Raw genomic sequence first — 17500 nt, 5'->3', positions numbered from 1 at the left:
CTTCCGTTCTTCCTCCCTCTCTCCCCTGTCAACAGCATAAAACTCATCACATTTTACCTTCCTTCAGTTCTGAAGAGGGTCACGTTCAACTCAAATTTTAACTCTGTTTTTCTGTCCGCAGATGCTGCCAGACCTACTCAGTGTTTCCAGTATTTTGCTTTTATTTCAGGTTTCCAGCATCTGTACTGTTTTGCTTTTATTTCGATATTTATTTATCTCACTGCTGTTTGTGGGATCTAGATTGGCTATCTTGTTTCCTTGTTTCTTAGTGACTACGCTTCAGAGGTGTTCAATTGAGGCACTTTGGCACATCCTGAGGTTATGAAAAGGACCAGATAAATGCAAGTTTTTCTTTCTTTGAATGCAGACTGAGTTGCACAAATTCCTGGTGATTGTTAAATTAGTTGATTCAGACAGGGTGTGGGCAATAGGGGCAGTACAATCTAGCATTTGTATTCCTGCATCCTGCTATTGTTTACTTTTGATAAAGTTGATATTTCAGGATCAGATTTGGCCCCTCCGACAGGTGAAAAGTCCAGTGACATTCAAGTCTCGGATTATGCATCAAGAATAATAAACCGGCAAGGTACCAAAGGGCTCTTCCCACCCCTTGAACCATAATTTAATGTGGTTAATGCCTTCTGGCAAGGAGAAAATTGTAAATACAAATAGTGTCCACTGTGGGGAAAGAAGACAGCAATCCATCTGGTGTCTGAATAACCCAGTATTTAAACAGTTTGAGGGTTTCAGACTGTGGCGCAAAACGGGCAGTATGAGATCAACCGCCTGTATTGCACATGAAGTTGAATATCAGGCGGACGGCTGATCCAATACCGTCCACTTCGATGAAATTCTAGGCATATATTTTCAACTCACAGACACAGTGAACTAGCTTCTGAATTGACAACTGTCTTTCTGGAAAGCTTTTAGCAAACCTTAGAAAACCCCTGAAAAATCACCACATACTCAAGTGTTAAGAAATAGAGCTCCTCCCCCCTAAAAATCCCCGCTTTATGATAGTTCCTACTTCCGCTCACTTAAATCTTTGCAGTAAATGCATACCAAAATGTCACTGAATCCATAAACTCTGTTAATTATCAATCGCAGGCAAATCATTTCTTTCGCTGGTACTAGCTTCAGAATTTGAAAAAAAAAAATCAGTACAATGCTCAGTAAATAACGTCTCCCTATGAAACGGTGACTGACAAATGTTATTTAGGGGAGGCAAGTGAGAACAATAGACCTCAATGTCATTTTAATTATTGCTATGCCAGGTCTACGTAATTTAAGGACGAATCCAACATAATTTATTTCATTTTCTGTGTATTTAACCAACAGAAAATCATTTCTCAAAGATTGTGCTTTTCACCTTTAAATGTGATAGAAGCTAAACTCGATTTTTTAAACATCTCGAGCTGAGAACAAATCAAATGAGTGCTGATTTCTTGCACAGTAGAAAGGGCTGTTCTTTCATACTTTTTATTCATTATTGCTATGGAATTAGAGACAGAGACTTACCAGCTACATGTGTCCAAAGCAGCAGAAATGTACACCACAGGAGAACGTCTTTTCAGCAGAAATCCCTCCTTTGTAATAATGAGAAATTAAATATGTCAGTTCCCAGCTCGCCCCGCTTAATATTTCAGCTGGCAATAAAAACCCTAACTTCTTCCCCCAGATACTTTCAATGCAGAGATACACAAATCGAACTTCCAACGGGACCAACTCAATCAATTCAGACAGCCGCTTGTGGGGGGGAAAGACCAGACAATCTTAATCGCACACAGAAAACTTGATAACTGGAGCTGAGCCACAAAAAATTTGCAAGACATGCACATGCAGAATACGGGAAGGAAGGATGTAAGGGTGGTTTTATGTTCAACTACATGCTGATTTCTGATAGCAAACAGCAGCACAGTTCCAGCTCGAAAAACAACAACTTGAAAAATATCAATAATGTTATTTCTGTTCTTATTTTTGAAATAAAAATATAATAGACCCATTACTCAAGGTATATACATACTCATGTACATATTTAAAATTGGTACCCATGGTCCCTAAGGCCCATGTCTCATCTCTCTTCCCACTTCAGACAAACTGAGCTCACTGTAGCTGTAAATATTTCTTTTATTCATTCACGGGATGTGGGCTTCACTGGCTGGGCCAGCATTTATTGCCCATCCCTAGTTGCCCTTGAGAAGATGGTGGTGAGCTGACTTCTTGAACTGCTGCAATCCATGTGGGGTAGGTACACCCACAGTGCTGTTAGGAAGGGAGTACCAAGCTTTTGACCCAGCGACAATGAAGGAACGGCGATATATTTCCAAGTCAGGATGATGAGTGGCTTGGAGGGGAACTTCCAGGTGGCGGTGTTCCCAACCATCTGCTGCCCTTGTCCTTCTAGATGGTGGTGGTTGTGGGTTTAGAAGGTGCTGTCTAAGGAGCCTTGGTGAATTCCTGCAGTGCATCTTGTAGATGGTACACACTGCCGCTACTGTGTGTCGGTGGTGGAGAGAGTGAATGTCTGTGGATGTGGTGCCAATCAAGCGGGCTGCTTTGTCCTGGACGGTGTCAAGCTTCTTGAGTGTTGTGGGAGCTGCATTCATCCGGGCAAGTGGAGAGTATTCCATCACACGCCTGACTCATGCCTTGTAGATGGTGGACCGGCTTTGAGGAGTCAGGAGATGAGTTACTCGTCGCAGGATTCCTAGCCTATCCTATCACGCATACTAGGAGATGGTGTCAGGTTGCAATTTGGCTGCAACACAACCATTGAGTTCAAGTGGATGTCAAGATGAGCTGATAGGACTGCTTCTCTATTTATGTTTAATCATTTATATATTATAAATTATTTATATATGATAGTTGGTGGTAGAATCTCATACTATATAAAACATTCAATGTCGACAACTCCATTTGGAGCAACACCGTCTACATGAAGAATGTTGAGCAAACCTTTTTCATTTGTTTGCATAATGCAACAACATAAATCATCTTCAAATACATCATCATTATAATGACAAGAAATACAGTAAAGAATGTAACAGGATAAAGTCACAGACCCAACAAGACTGTTCTTGCACAGATATAAAGTATGGCTATTCTCCTTTCACCCAAAATAGTTTTGCAGAATAATGTTTCATAAAAACGCTCTCATTTCTTGCCCAAATATTGTCAGAATCTTAATATTATAACTAATTGCTTTGGTTATTTACCCAGCTCATCACATCTCCCCTGAATGCAGAAGTGTGGTTCTACAAGTGTTGGGTATGCAGCAGCCCTCTAATGCCTCGTCCGAGAGACCATCCTTCATATAGCCCATAAGAAGCAAGATTTGCTTTTGTCTATGTTGGAACCTATTGTGTATTGCATTGAGTAAGACTAACACGTGCTCAACAGCAGGCAGCTATTATTGAATGTCTTCATTTACACCTCCCCAGCAGAGAGGGTAATATAACCAATACACTTTTGCATTCTTCTGTTTAGAGAAAATATATCAATCATATAACAAGGATTGGTAGAACAATAATGTTGGTTCTTTTTTTTCCCAATAATTTATATAGATTTTTCTTTTCCCACCTATTTCCATTATTTTTAAATGTATTTCCATCCATTGTTTTATCTCTACCTTTTTCGATTCCTTCACCCCACCAGGGCTATCTGTACCTTGCTCGTCCTGCTTTCTACCCTTAATTAGCACATTCCTTAGATAATATCACCACCTTCAACACCTCTTTGTCCTTTTGTTTGTGACATCTTTTGGTTATCTCCACCTATCATTGGCTCTACTTGTCCCACCCCCCCTTAAACCAGCTTATATTTCACCTCTCTTCTATTTTTCCTTAGTTCTGTTGAAGGGTCATTCGGACTCAAATCGTTAACTGTGTTCCTCTCCGCAGATGCTGCCAGACTTGCTGAGTTTTTCCAGGTATTTTTGTCTTTGTTTTGGATTTCCAGCATCCGCAGTTTTTTGCTTTTATCTTAGTGTTAATTGACTGCCACTTCTCTTCAAGGAATGCCTACTTTGAAGAAGTATTGCTCTTCTCTCCGACAGGATTTTCGTATCTCTCTTTTGCGTTGTTCACCTTCATTGCTTTCCATTTCTCTCCTGGTGTTTAACAAGGTGTTTACTAAAACCCACTTTCACAGCCATATTTCCTTCCTCAGTGACTGTCTCCGTCTCCGACTTACCCCACGTGGATTTCAACTAAAGTTCCATCCCTCATGTTTCAAACCCACCCAGGACTACAGGTATCTCCGGGACATACAACGCTCCTCGGACTGCTGTTCTCGTCGCATTCTGAGATCCACACTCAGTGCCACGCGCCGCCATATGAACACACTCGACCTCTCCCTCCAGCAGCACCGCTGCACCCTTTTTCGAAGCTGTGCATGCCCCCAGTTTCATTTTATTCTTCGTCTCATCCGACGCCTCAACAAGAAACTTTGTCTCTTTCTTTCAGGTGCAAAGGAACACAAGCTCCAACAACTCATCGACACCAACACCCATCCAGGACCCTCCACCCCTGCCTGTCCCTCTGTCCCCATCCCGTCTTCCAATCCCAGCCCCGGCCGTGTATCACCATACCCCCTGACCTTCCCCTCTCTGATGCTGAACGTTCAGTGCTCAGCAAAGACTTAGTTTCATACCCTTACGCCCCCATCTCAATGAATTTTGGGCTCGGCACGATGCTGAACTCTTCTTCCGCCGCCTTCGTCTCCGTGGTCACTTCTTTGGGCAGGAGTCCTCTCCCCGTTCAACGGATCCTTTTGCCCGCCTCCAATATTCTCCCTCCACCCGGACCCCTCCCTCTGGATTCTTACCTTCTCTTGATCTTTTCATTGAGAACTGTCGGCGTGACATTAGTCGTCTCAATTTCTCTGCTCCTCTCACCCACTCTAACCTGTCTCTCTCTGAACTTGCTGCACTCCGTTCTCTCTGGTCCAACCCTCACATTGTCATCAAACCCGCTGACAAGGGTGGTGCTGTTGTTGTCTGGTGCACTGACCTCTACCTCGCAGAGCCTGAGCGTCAACTCACAGACACTTCCTCCTACCTCCTCCTGGATCATGACCCCACCACTGAACATCAAGCCATTGTTTCCAGGACTGTTACTGACCTCATCTCCTCTGGAGATCTTCCTTTCACAGCTTCCAACCTCATAGTCTCCCAACCTCGGACGGCCCGCTTCTACCTCCTACCCAAAATCCACAAACAGGACTGTCCCAGCAGACCAATCGTGTCAGCCTGTTCCTGCCCCACGGAACTTATTTCTTGCTATCTTGACTCCATTCTCTCTCCCCTTGTCCAGTCCCTTCCCACCTACATCCATGATTCCTCTGACACCCTACATCATATCAACAATTTCCAGTTCCCTGGCCCCAACCGCCTCCTCTTCACCATGGACGTCCAATCCCTCTACACCTCCATCCCCCACCGGGATGGTCTGATGGCTCTCCGCTTCTTCCTCGAACAGAGGCCCGAACAATCCCCATCCACCACTACTCTCCTCCGTCTGGCTGAACTTGTTCTCACACTGAACAATTTCTCCTTAAACTCGTCTCGCTTCCTCCAAATAAAAGGTGGGGCTAAGGGTACCCGCATGGGCCCCAGCTATGCCTGTCTCTTTATGGGGTATGTGGAACATTCCTTGTTCCAGTCCTACTCCGGCCCCCTCCCACAACTCTTTCACTGGTACAGCGATGATTACTTCGGTGCTGCTTCATGCTCTCGTCTGGACCTGGAAAAATTTATTAATTTTGCTTCCAATTTCCACCCCTCCATCATTTTCACATGGTCCATCTCTGACACTTCCCTTCCTTGACCTCTCTGTCTCAATTTCTGGTGATAGACTGTCCACCAATATCCATTACAAGCCTACCGACTCCCACAGCTACCTCGACTACAGCTCCTCACACCCCGCTTCCTGTAAGGACTCCATCCCATTCTCTCAGTTCCTTCGCCTCCGTCGCATCTGTTCTGATAATGCCACTTTCAAAAACAGTTCCTCTGACATGTCTTCCTTCTTCCTTAACCGAGGTTTTCCACCCACGGTGGTTGACAGGGCCCTCAACCGTGTCCGGCCCATCAGCCGTGCATCCGCCCTCATACCTTCCTCTCCCTCCCAGAAACATGATAGGGTCCCCCTTGTCCTCACTTATCACCCCACCAGCCTCCGCATTCAAAGGATCATCCTCCACCATTTCCGCCAACTCCAGCACGATGCCACCACCAAACACATCTTCCCTTCACCCCCCCGGCGGCATTCCACAGGGATCGTTCCCTCCGGGACACCCTGGTCCACTCCTCCATCACCCCCTACACCTCAACCCCCTCCCACGGCACCTTCCCATGCAACTGCAGAAGGTGCAACACCTGCCCCTTCACTTCACCTCTCCTCACCGTCCAAGGGCCCAAACACTCCTTTCAAGTGAAGCAGCATTTCACTTGCATTTCCCTCAATCTAGTCTACTGCATTCGTTGCTCCCAATGCAGTTTCCTCTACATTGGAGAGACCAAACGCAGACTGGGTGACCGCTTTGCAGAACACCTTTGGTCTGCCCACAAGCATTACCCAGACCTCCCTGTGGCTTGCCATTTCAACACTCCACCCTACTCTCATGCCCACATGTCCATCATTGGCCTGCTGCATTGTTCCAGTGAAGCTCAACGCAAACTGGAGGAACAGCACCTCACCTTCCGACTAGGCACTTTACAGCCTTCCGGACTGAATATTGAGTTCAACAATTTTAGATCATGAACTCTCTCCTCCATCCCCACCGTCTTTCCGATCCCCCCCTTTTTTTCCCAATAATTTATATAGATTTTTCTTTTCGCACCTATTTCCATTATTTTTAAATGTATTTCCATCCATTGTTTTATCTCTACCTTTTAGCCTTTCTCGATTCCTTCACCCCACCCCACCCCCACTAGGGTTATCTGTACCTTGCTTGTCCTGCTTTCTACCCTTAATTAGCACATTCCTTAGATAATATCACCACCTTCAACACCTCTTTGTCCTTTTGTCTGTGACATCTTTTGGTTATCTCCACCTACTTGTCTCCCCCCCCCCTCCCCCCACCCTCTTAAACCAGCTTATATTTCACCTCTCTTCTATTTTTCCTTAGTCCTGTTGAAGGGTCATTTGGACTTGAAACATTAACTGTGTTCCTCTCCGCAGATGCTGCCAGGCTTGCTGAGTTTTTCCAGGTATTTTTGTTTTTATAATGTTGGTTCTTTATTTGAAGATAAGACTATATACATACATTAATAACTGCGAGGCTATGTAGACAATCTGACCTATAGGGCTGATGCTCTGTTCTGTCTACAGAGTACATGGGATTATATGCATCCTATCTTGTGGTGGTTAGTGATGGACAGCAGTTTAAGATATGCCCCTTAAAGGTACATCACGACATCCCCCTTTTACCAAATTAAAATGTTATCCTTAAAGAATCAAAAACTATTTACATTACACCAAAAGTAAACTGCATTGTGCTTGAATATACTGTTTAACCAAGCAATGAATTTATAAGTCTCTGAAGTGTATTGGCAGTTTACTTATACATCCAGACTTGGTACGGTGAACTTGGTTTGAGATCGCTGTATGTTTTCATAATGCTGGTTTTCGGTAGGGATGCTGTGTTCGAGTTGAGTCTTAGACCATGTTCTACTAGTAATAGGTTGCTCGGTGTTTCTGATTGTGGTATTGGTCTGATTTGGCATCTGTTTCATTGCACTGCCATGCCCTTTGGTGTTCATGCTTGATATAATCTCAGGTCTGGACATATGCTGACAATTTCCACTGGATTCCATGTGCCATTTAATGATAGGTTGATATATAACAGGTTAACTATTATAGTCAAAATTTTTGCCCAACATTTAGGTTTGGTAATTCATTGCCTGCCTGCCAGTTGCAAGCAGCTCTTATATTCACCTCTTTATCGATCAAGGCATTTTGTACTCCTGGGACTATTGAGGAGTGATAACTGGGAAGGATTGTTCGCACTTGACTGCCGAACAGTAATTCAGAAGAGGTTCCACACTAAGATGAAGTTTGCAAATTTGAAACAGATATACGTATTCTATTCAGACCGTGCTGCCTAGCTTGTTGGCTACATGATCTCTGTTGCAGTTAGGTGGTACTTTTCCAGCTTAAGCACAGGATTTCCAAGGGCGCTCCCTATGGTCTGTGGGCTTCATCATTGTCTTGACGATGCCATGAATGGTGGCCAAGGACAGGTTCCTACATACCAGCAGGCCTGCGATCACTGGACCTGTGATGTCCACTATTTAAAATATCTGGGGTGACCTAGGAGAATTGTTGTAGCGACACTCAAGTGTAATGGATCCCAGTAACAGAATCTCCTAGTCATTGCACGCAGTTCATTTGGCAGTGGTTGGTTGAGCTATCGTTTGCCACTTCAGCGGGTACATACAGTTCAATGTACGAAGTGAAGGAAATTTGAACCTGCACCATTATCTAGTTTTGCATATAATTCATAGGCATATAATCTGGATGGTGACAAAGGCTTCTTACAGTACCACTGCGCAAATACATTCTTTGATGTTCACTGAATGGGATGTCTGCTCACTTTGTGCATCGTGGTCATCCTCATCATTTTACCACATAGTCTGGCTAGACGTTTTGCACATCTTATTTTGGTGATGTTTGGTATCTGCTCTTGTTTGGTTGGAATGCTTTGCATATCTGGCCTCTGGTTGTGAGACAACTGCTCCCCTCCACAGGATACAACTTTCAGTTCAGCCTCATTCTTAGTCATACCACAATATGAGTCCAGAATCTCATTAATTTCAGAATAGTCCATGGAAGGGACACTGGTTAGACATCACCTCAACAGCATCTGGCCCCATCGTGGTGAGGAAAACATTTACTTTATCCTCATCCCCTATTTTACTATTCCCTAAGGCACTGCCCTTGGCACAATCTTCACCCTGTTTATGTTCTTGACCCATGACTTCCAATATGTTCTCTATTTCTAAGCTATAACCTGAACCCTCATTGTTTTAAGCATGAGCTGCAGCTTTCCATGCAGAATTTTATTAAAGTTTTTATAAGTTGGCTTCCCACAGTCTTCCTAGGATGGCACTGCTTTGGACAGTTGGAAGTGTTTTTTCCCTTCTTCTCTGCCCTTTGCCTCTTCACCCATCCCTTTCCCTCCCCTCTGCTGCTCCAAGGTAGCGTAGAGGTGTAGTATGATTAGTTTTAATGCCAATGACCTAAGAAGAAAATCAGCTAGGCATTTGTTTGTGCTCCTAATATCTATCTAGTGGCATGTAATTGAAAGCGCACATATCATTGTTAGGGCCAAATCAGTTTGAATATGATGTTATTTTCAGTCAACTAGCTCGTCACTACCAAGGCTCAGACATGAAAAATAATTACTTGAATGGCATACTGAAAGGCAACTAGCACATGTGGAACAAACAGAACAACAGGAACAAACCAACAGAAATCAATGCCTTCAGGAGAAGGGGGATGAAACTGTTGTAACTGCATATAAGTTTACATTTGATAAACTCAATGGAAGAAATAGTAGAATAGAAATTTCTTGGTAACATTCCATGGCACCAGGGTGCCAATCAAGTGGGGGGGACGAAAAGGAATTGGTAGTGATAGGGGACAGTATAGTCAGGGGATATACACTGTTCTCTTTAGTTGCAACTGGAAGCTCCGAAGGTTGTGTTACCTGCCTGCTGCTCGGGTTAAGGACAACTCCTTGGTTTGGAGTTGAACTTGGAGTGGAAGAGGCAGGATCCAGTTGTCGTGGTCCATATAGGAACCAACAACATAGGTAGAACTAGGAATGATGTTCTGCTGAGATGGTTTGAAGACTAGATCCAAATTAAAACCCATCAAAGGTGGTCATCTCTGAATTGTTACTGAGCCACATGCCAATTGGGATAGGGTTGAGCAGATTAGAGAATTAAATGTGTAGCTCAAAAAATGGTGTGGGAAGAAGGGATCTCGATTCATGGGGTACAAACACTAGGAAAGAGAGAGCCATTATGTTTGGATGCCTCCACTTAAACCAGTTTGGGACCAGAGTCCTGGCGAATCATAGAGATGGACTGTGGTTAGAGCTTTGAACTAACAAAGGGGAGGAGGGTTTAGTTGAAGAAAGATTTAGAAATCCAAAGAGAAAAGTCAAGGCAACATAAAAGTGTAGCAATGCAGGTAAAGACAGAGTGGGACAGGAAGGTACAGATAATTTAACAGTAATTGTGCATCAGCAAGTAAGGTCCATGTAGGGAATAGTAGTTAAATTATTAAATTAAAGACCTTGGGCGGAATCTTCCGCTCTCATCAGCAGTGGGAATTGTGGAAGGCAGGGGAGCAAGATTTGGCAAGAGGCCAAAAATCAGTTTCCTGACAGCAGGAAATTAGTTTGGAATCTTGTTATCCTGACTTTCAGGCGGCTTGAAGGCAGATTGGGTTCCCGCGGAGCTATGTCGGGAACCCCATTTGTATCTCATGAACGCTTATTAAAAGGCCAACACACCAGAATCTTGTTCCCCCTCCAAATTAAATGCCCCGCAAGCAGTAATTTAGCACATTCGCTTTCATAATTGTATGTAAATGGCGTGCACCTGGCAAGGCAGACTTCTTCCTGGACTTCGAGTTCAGCAGACACTGATTTTGCCTTCCTTTCGCACTGTCACTGAGTGATATTGGCTGCCTGTAGCACAAACTACACCAAGGTTGGGCATAGAGAAGGGCTGAGACTGAGGCAGGACTGGGGCGGGGGGATCTAGGAGTAGTGGAAGAATGAATGGCTGGCAGGTGGGGGAATATGGCGCCGCATATAGTTCTACTTTTCTATTCTTCCTGACAAAGTGGACGACAACCCTACATTTTTCCACATTATCCTCCATCTACCAACTTTTTGCCCACTCACTTATCTTATGTATGTGCATTTGCACACTCTTTGTATCCTTATCACAAATTGCTTTCCTTTTTATCTTTGTAATATCAGCACACTTGGCTACAATACAATCGGTCCCTTCATTCGAGTCATTAATAAAGATCGTAAATAGTTGAGGCCCCAGGACTGATTACTGTGGCACTCCACAAGTTACAGTTGTCAAACTTAAAATAACCTATTTATTCTGACTCTCTGTTTCCAGTTAGTTAGCTGATCCTCTCTCCATGCTAATATTTAAATTCCAACACCATGAGTCATTATCTTGCACAGTAACCTTTTATGTGGTACCTTATTGAACACCTTTTGGAAATCCAAATATATTACATATATTGGTTCTCCCTTATCCACCCTACTTGTTACATCCTCAAAGAACTCAAATAAATTTGTCAAACACGATGCCCCTTTCACAAAACCATGTTGACTCTGGCTGATTGTACTATTATTTTCTAAATGTCTTGCTATTACTACCTCAATAATAGATTCTAGCATTCTCCGAATGAAAGATGTTAGACTAACTGGCCTATAGTTTCCTGCATTCTAACTCCCTCCTTTCTTGAATAAAGGTGGTAGATTTGCAGTTTTCCAATCCACTGGATCTTTCTAGAAACTATGGAATTTTGGAAGATTAGAACCAATGCATCCACTATGTCTGCAACCACTTTGTTTAAGTTGCAGGCCTTCCGGTCCAAGGGACTTGTCAGCGTTTAGTCTCATTAATTTTCCTTGTCACTTTTCTCTAGTTATTGATGTTGTTTTAAGTTCCTCCCTTCCTTTTGATCCCTGCTTTACTACTGTTCTTGGGATGCATTTGTGGGTGGGCTAAACTTAAACCGGGATGGGACCAGTGTCCTGGCGAATAACTACGGATAGGACTTTAAACTGCGGCCGGGGGAAGGGAGATTTAGAAGTCCAAAGACAAAAGTTAAAGTAATAGAGCAGGGTAGTGATGCAGGTGAACACAAGCAGAGTGGGACAGGAAAGGGCGGTTTACCGTTAATAGTGCACCTACGAGTAAGGTTCATGCAGGGAATAGTAGTGAAAACAATTACATATCTCGCGTGGCGTTGGTAACACATGCAGCCTTACTAATGTTATGAATAAAGTTTATTTTGGGGGAAAAAAGCATGCTGGAGTGGGTCTTGAACAGCCTGTCAGTACAAGAGCAAAGATGAGAATGTTTTGGGGTAAACTACATATGGCACTATTTTAATTTGTTTCATATTTTACCCAAATCTAGCCCCTTTTCTCCTGAAAGCACAGACTCATTATATTACGGCAGCCCGCTGGTACCTTTTACAGTGGCGGTGGCTCTTCATGTTTGAACCTTTTCCTTGAATGTTGGAAAACTGGTGTTAGAGCATTGGAGAGAAAAAAACAGCAACTGATCCTCTTATTCGACATCCATAGAGATGTGACTTCCATGTGAAGTCAGACTGTTGTTGGTGGACAGATGGGAGGAGGAGCTTGACTGATATTTCCCTTACTCTCTGGGTTATTGGTGCTTAGGCCAAGTTGACAGACAAGCCCAACGGCCGAACGCGCGCGCGCGGCGAGCACGGGAGCGGAGCGCGCGGCGATGCTGCCGTTACTGGCGAGGCTGGAGGTCGAGGACTGCCCCAAGGTAAGTGCCGGGGGAGGGCACCTCCTCGCGCTATCTAATGAGGCGGAGCGGGGCCGGTAAGGCCGCAGCTGAAGCCTCGGTGTTTCCTACCAGAGCTCCTGTGGGCGACGCTGGTGGGCCTGTCTTGTGTCCAGGCCGCCCTCTCACGGGTTGACTGGCTGCCTGGAGTGCGGGTGTTTTGCAGGTTAACCCCGGGCTGATTGCGCGCTCCCCTTGGTCTGGACTCTCCACCCTTCTGGCTTCTCCTCACTATTTCTTATTTTGAAAGATTTATGAAGTTTCTCCCCCTAACTGTTTGCACCAGTTAGACTATTAAAGGGCTTTAAAAATGGCAGCAAGTCAACAAATGGCTTCATTGTTTTCATCAATGAAACGAATGTGTTTTAATCCAGCATCCGCAGCAGCTTTTAGCTTTTTGTTTTTATCTCTGTGTTTTAATGTAGGCGTCTGGTGAAAATGAACTACTTTTCAGCAGTAATAAAACAGAAATGCAGGAAATATTTAGTCTGATTGCATCTATGGGGAGAGAGAGACGAAAGTTTAACGTTTCAAGTCTGGGACCTTTTTACAACTGGGACAAGTTACATATTTATTAGGGTTCTAGAAACAGCAATTAGGGACAAAATTAATAGTCATACGAGAAATATGAGTTAATTAAGGAAAGCCAACATTAATTTTTTAAGGGAAAGTCATGACTTTCTGACTTGCTGGAGATTTTTGAAGAGGTAATGGGGTTGATGAGGGCAATTTTGTTGGACTTTCAAAAAGCATTTGACACTCTGCCGCACAACAGACTTGTGAGTAAAGTTGTAACTCGTGGAATAAAAGGGACAATAGCAACATGGATGTGAAATTGGCTGAGTGACAGGAAACAGAGTATTGGTTAGTGAATGTTTTTCAGGCTGGAGGAAGGTTTGTAGTTCCCAAGGGGTCAGTGTTGGAACCCTTGCTTTTCCTGATATATATTAATGACCTAGACCTTGACATACAGGGCACAATGTCAAAATTTGCAGACGATATAAAACTTGGCAGAACTGTGTGGAGGGTAGTGTAAATCGTCAAAAGTTGGTGAATGGGTGGATAGGTGGTAGATGATGTTCAATGTGGTGAAATGTGAAGTGATTCATTTTGGGAGGAAAAGCATGGAGAGACAATATAAATTAAAGGGTACAATTCTAAAGGGGGTGCAGGAGCAGAGGGATGTGGGCGTATATGTGCATAAGTCATTGAAGGTGGCAGGACAGGTTGAGAGTGCGGTTAATAAAGCATACAGTATCCTAGGTTTTATTAATAGGGGCATAGAGTATAAGAGCACGGAGGTTTTGATGAACTTGTATAAGGCACTAGATTGTCCTCAGCTGCAGTATTGCTTCCAGTTCTGGGTGGTGCACTTTAGGAAGAATGTGAAGACATTTGACAAAGTGCAGAAAAAATTCACAAGAATTGTTCCAGCTTCAGCTATGAAGATGGATTGGAGAAGTTAGGACTGTTTTTCTTGGAGAAGAGAAGGCTGAGAGGAGATTTGATAGAGGTACCTAAAATCATGAGGGATCTGGACAGAATAGATAGGAAGAAACTGTTCCCGTTCGTGAAAGAATTGAGAACGAGAGGGCACAAATTTAAAGTAATTGGCAAATGAAGCATAAGTGATATGTGAAAGAACTTTTGCATGCAGCAAGTGGTTAAGGTCTGGAAGGCATTGCCTGAGAGTGTGGTGAAGGCAGGTTCAATCAAGGCATTCAAAAGGGAATTGGACTGTTATTTGAAAAGGAACAATGTGCAAGGTTATTGGGAGAGGGCGGAAGAATGACACTAGGTGAATTGTTCATTTGGAGAACAGGTGCAGACACGGTGGGCTGAATGGCCCTCTGTGCTGCAACAATTCTGTGATTCTGGGTTAAGTAATTGAAAGGGGGGAAGGTGGAAAAAGAACAAAATGGAAGATCTGTTCTTAGGGTGGAGGGCAGGAGAGGTTACAAAGAGTTGATGGTGCAGGGCCAAAGGGAGCGATGATGGGACAAGTAAAGAAACAAAAGATACGTTGTGAGGAAGTGAGAATAGCAAAATAATGAACAACTGCCAACCAAAAGCAGAAACAAGAAGAAACTGAGACTAAAACTGAAACCTGCAAAGAATAAGGAAATAAAATGGAGCAGAGATTATGGTCTGAAATTCTTGAACTCAGCATTGAATCTGGAAGGTTGTAAACTGTCTAATGTAAAGATGAGGTGCTGTTCCTCGAGCTTACGTTGCGCTTCATTGGAAAGCTGCGGGAGGCCGAGGATAGAGTTGTTGGCGTGAGAGGAAAGTGCAGAATTAAAATCATACACAATGGGAAGCTCGGAGTAATGCTTGTGGTGCCATGGGAAAGGGAAGGGATGGTGGGAGTGATTGAGGAGTGGACCAGGGTGTCAGAAGGAAAGGTCCCTTTGGAATGCTCCTCAATCACCAACAAGAACGCCACTCATTCCTTTGGCATCTTTCTACGCAAGTGCATGAGATGCAACACTTGCCCATTTATCTCTTTCTTCACAGTCAAAGAGCCCAGACACCCCTTCCAGGTGAAACGGTGATTTGCGTTCTTGCAGTTTGGAGATGTTTGCTGTTCCTCTTGCAGAGGAGAACTTTGTTGTTCCAGTAACCAGGGTTTTGTTAAAAGCCATTGGCGTTCCATTGGTGAGTGAGAGGGAGAAAGAAGCTGTTAAATCCCTCCCTTACAGCAACAGTGGGTGCTTGTGGTAATATTGCTGGATGTTTTATAGCTTAAGAATCGATTTGGACTATTGCCTGGAAAGGGTGTGTAGTTGGGAGTCTAGTTAAGTAGAAACCTTTTGAGAACTGTTATAAAACTAAATGTAACTGTAACCTTGAGTGTTTAAGTTTTCTTTTTGTTTGCTAATAAATGTCTCATGTTAACTTTAAAATCTCTAAAGGCGGTAGTGGGCTCAATACTTCTGACTTCAGTCCTGCCACATCCAGCTGTGAATGGTGGTGGACAATTAAACGACTCACTGGAGGAAGAGGTTCCACCAATATTCCCCTCCTCAATGATGGGGGAGCCCAACACAACAGTGCAAAAAATAAGGCTTAAGCATTTGCTACAATTTTCAGCCAGAAATGTCAATGGATGATCCATCTCGGCCTCCTCCACAGGTCACCAGCATCACAGATGGCAGTCTTCAGCCAATTCGATTCACTCTAAATGATATCAAGAAACGGCTGAAGGCACTGCAAACTGCAAAGGCTGTGGGCCCTGTCAATATTCCGACAATAGTACTGAAGCCTTGTGGTACGGAACTTGCCGTGCCCCTAGCCAAGCTGTTCCAGTACAGCTATAATGCTGGCATCTACCCAGCAATGTGGAAAATTGCCCAGGTATGTTCTGTACACAAGGAGCAGGAACGATCCAATCCGGCTAATTGACCCCCATCAGTCTACTCTCGATCATCAGTAAAGTGATGGAAGGAGTAATCAACAGCGCTATCAAGCAGCACTTACTTAGCAATAACCTGCTCACTGATGCTCTGTTTGGGCTCCACCAGGGCCGCTCAGCTTCTGAACTCATTACAGCCTTCGTTCAAACATGGACAAAAGAGCTGAACTCCCGAGGTGAGGTGAGAGTGACTGCCCTTGAAATCAAGGCAACATTTGACAGAGTGTGGCCTCAAGGAGCCCTAACAAAAACTGGAGTCAATGGGAATCAGGGAACACATTCCGCTGCTTGGAGTCATACCTAGCAAAAAGGAAGATGGTTGTAGATGTTGAGGTCAATCATCTCAGTTCCAGGACATCGCTGTAGGAGTTCCTCAGGGTAGTGTCCCAGGCCCAACCATCTTCAGCTGCTTCAATGACCTTTCTTCCAACATAAGGTCAGAAGTGGAGATGTTCACTGATTGCACACAATGTTCAGCACCATTCACAACTCAGGTACAGAAGCAGTCCATGTCCAAATGCAGCAAGACCTGGACAACATCCAGGCTTCGGCTGACAAATGGCAAGTAATATTGGTGCCACACAAGTGCCATGCAATGACCTTCTCCAACTAGAGAGAATCTAACCATTGCCCCATGACATTTAATGGCATTACCATCGCTGAATTCCCCACGATAAACATCCTGGGTGTTACCATTGATCAAAAACTGAACTCAGCCAGCCAAATAAATACTGTGGCTATAAGAGCAGGTCAGAAGCTAGGAATCCTGCAGCGAGAAACTCAGCTCCTGACTCCCCAAAGCCTGTCCACAATCTACAGGGCACAAGTCAGGAGTGTGATGGAATATTCTCCATTTGCCTGGATGAGTGCAGCTCCAACAACACTCAAGAAGCTTGACACCATCCAGGACAAAGCAGTCCGCTTGTTTGGCACCACATCCATAAACATTCACTCCCTCCACCACCGACGCACAGTGGCTGCAGTGTGTACCCTCTGCAAGATGCACTGCAGAAACACATCAAGGCTCCTTAGACAGCACCTTTCAAACCCACAACCACTGTCATTTGAAGGACAAGGGCAGCAGATGGATGAGAACACCACCACCTGGAAGTTCCCCTCCAAGCCACTCACCATCCTGACTTGGAAATGTATTGCCATTCCTTCATTGTCTCTGGGTCAAAATCCTGGAATTCCCTCCGTAACAGCACTGTGGGTGTACCACATGGACTGCAGCAGTTCAAGAAAGCAGCTCACCACCATCTTCTCAAGGGCATTTAGGGATGGGCAATAAGTGTTGGTCTAGCCAGCGAAGCCCACACCCTTTGAATGAATTTTAAAAAGCCTTCTCGTAATAGATACGAATTGCAAAATCATTGTGATAGCATAGCCAAGCTTCCCTTTGGGATTTGGTCAGCCTGGCAAATACTACCTGCCATATCTAACAATACATTTTTTGTTTATTTATTTACTTGTCCCATTACCATCCCTTTGTCCCTGCA

General features: G+C 44.2%; 2 protein-coding genes across 6 annotated transcripts in view; one reads left to right on the top strand and one right to left on the bottom strand.

Moving 5' to 3' along the window:
* Positions 1-12344, bottom strand: part of atp10d (ATPase phospholipid transporting 10D) — a 319766-nt gene extending 307422 nt beyond the window's left edge. For 3 of the 5 annotated variants that reach the window (XM_078547241.1, XM_078547232.1, XM_078547222.1), the window contains exon 1: positions 1519-1711. The gene's annotated coding sequence lies outside the window, so the exon portion shown is untranslated. Of the gene's footprint in view, positions 1-1518; positions 1712-12237 lie in introns of those variants that run through there. The other 2 variants (XM_078547252.1, XM_078547262.1) reach the window with 1 other exon arrangement.
* The window catches only part of commd8 (COMM domain containing 8), a 38789-nt gene continuing 33580 nt past the window's right edge, over positions 12292-17500 (top strand). Inside the window, exon 1 of the mRNA XM_078547285.1 lies at positions 12292-12568. Coding sequence (XP_078403411.1) covers positions 12524-12568 — 45 coding nt within the window. The 5' untranslated portion in view covers positions 12292-12523. The remainder of the gene's footprint in view (positions 12569-17500) is intronic.

The sequence above is a fragment of the Cetorhinus maximus genome, chromosome 1 (assembly GCF_964194155.1).
Source record: "Cetorhinus maximus chromosome 1, sCetMax3.hap1.1, whole genome shotgun sequence".
NCBI classification, from domain to species: Eukaryota; Metazoa; Chordata; class Chondrichthyes; order Lamniformes; family Cetorhinidae; genus Cetorhinus; species Cetorhinus maximus.
Note: the sequence above shows the minus strand (reverse complement) of the source record. Positions and strands in the feature narration are given on the sequence as shown.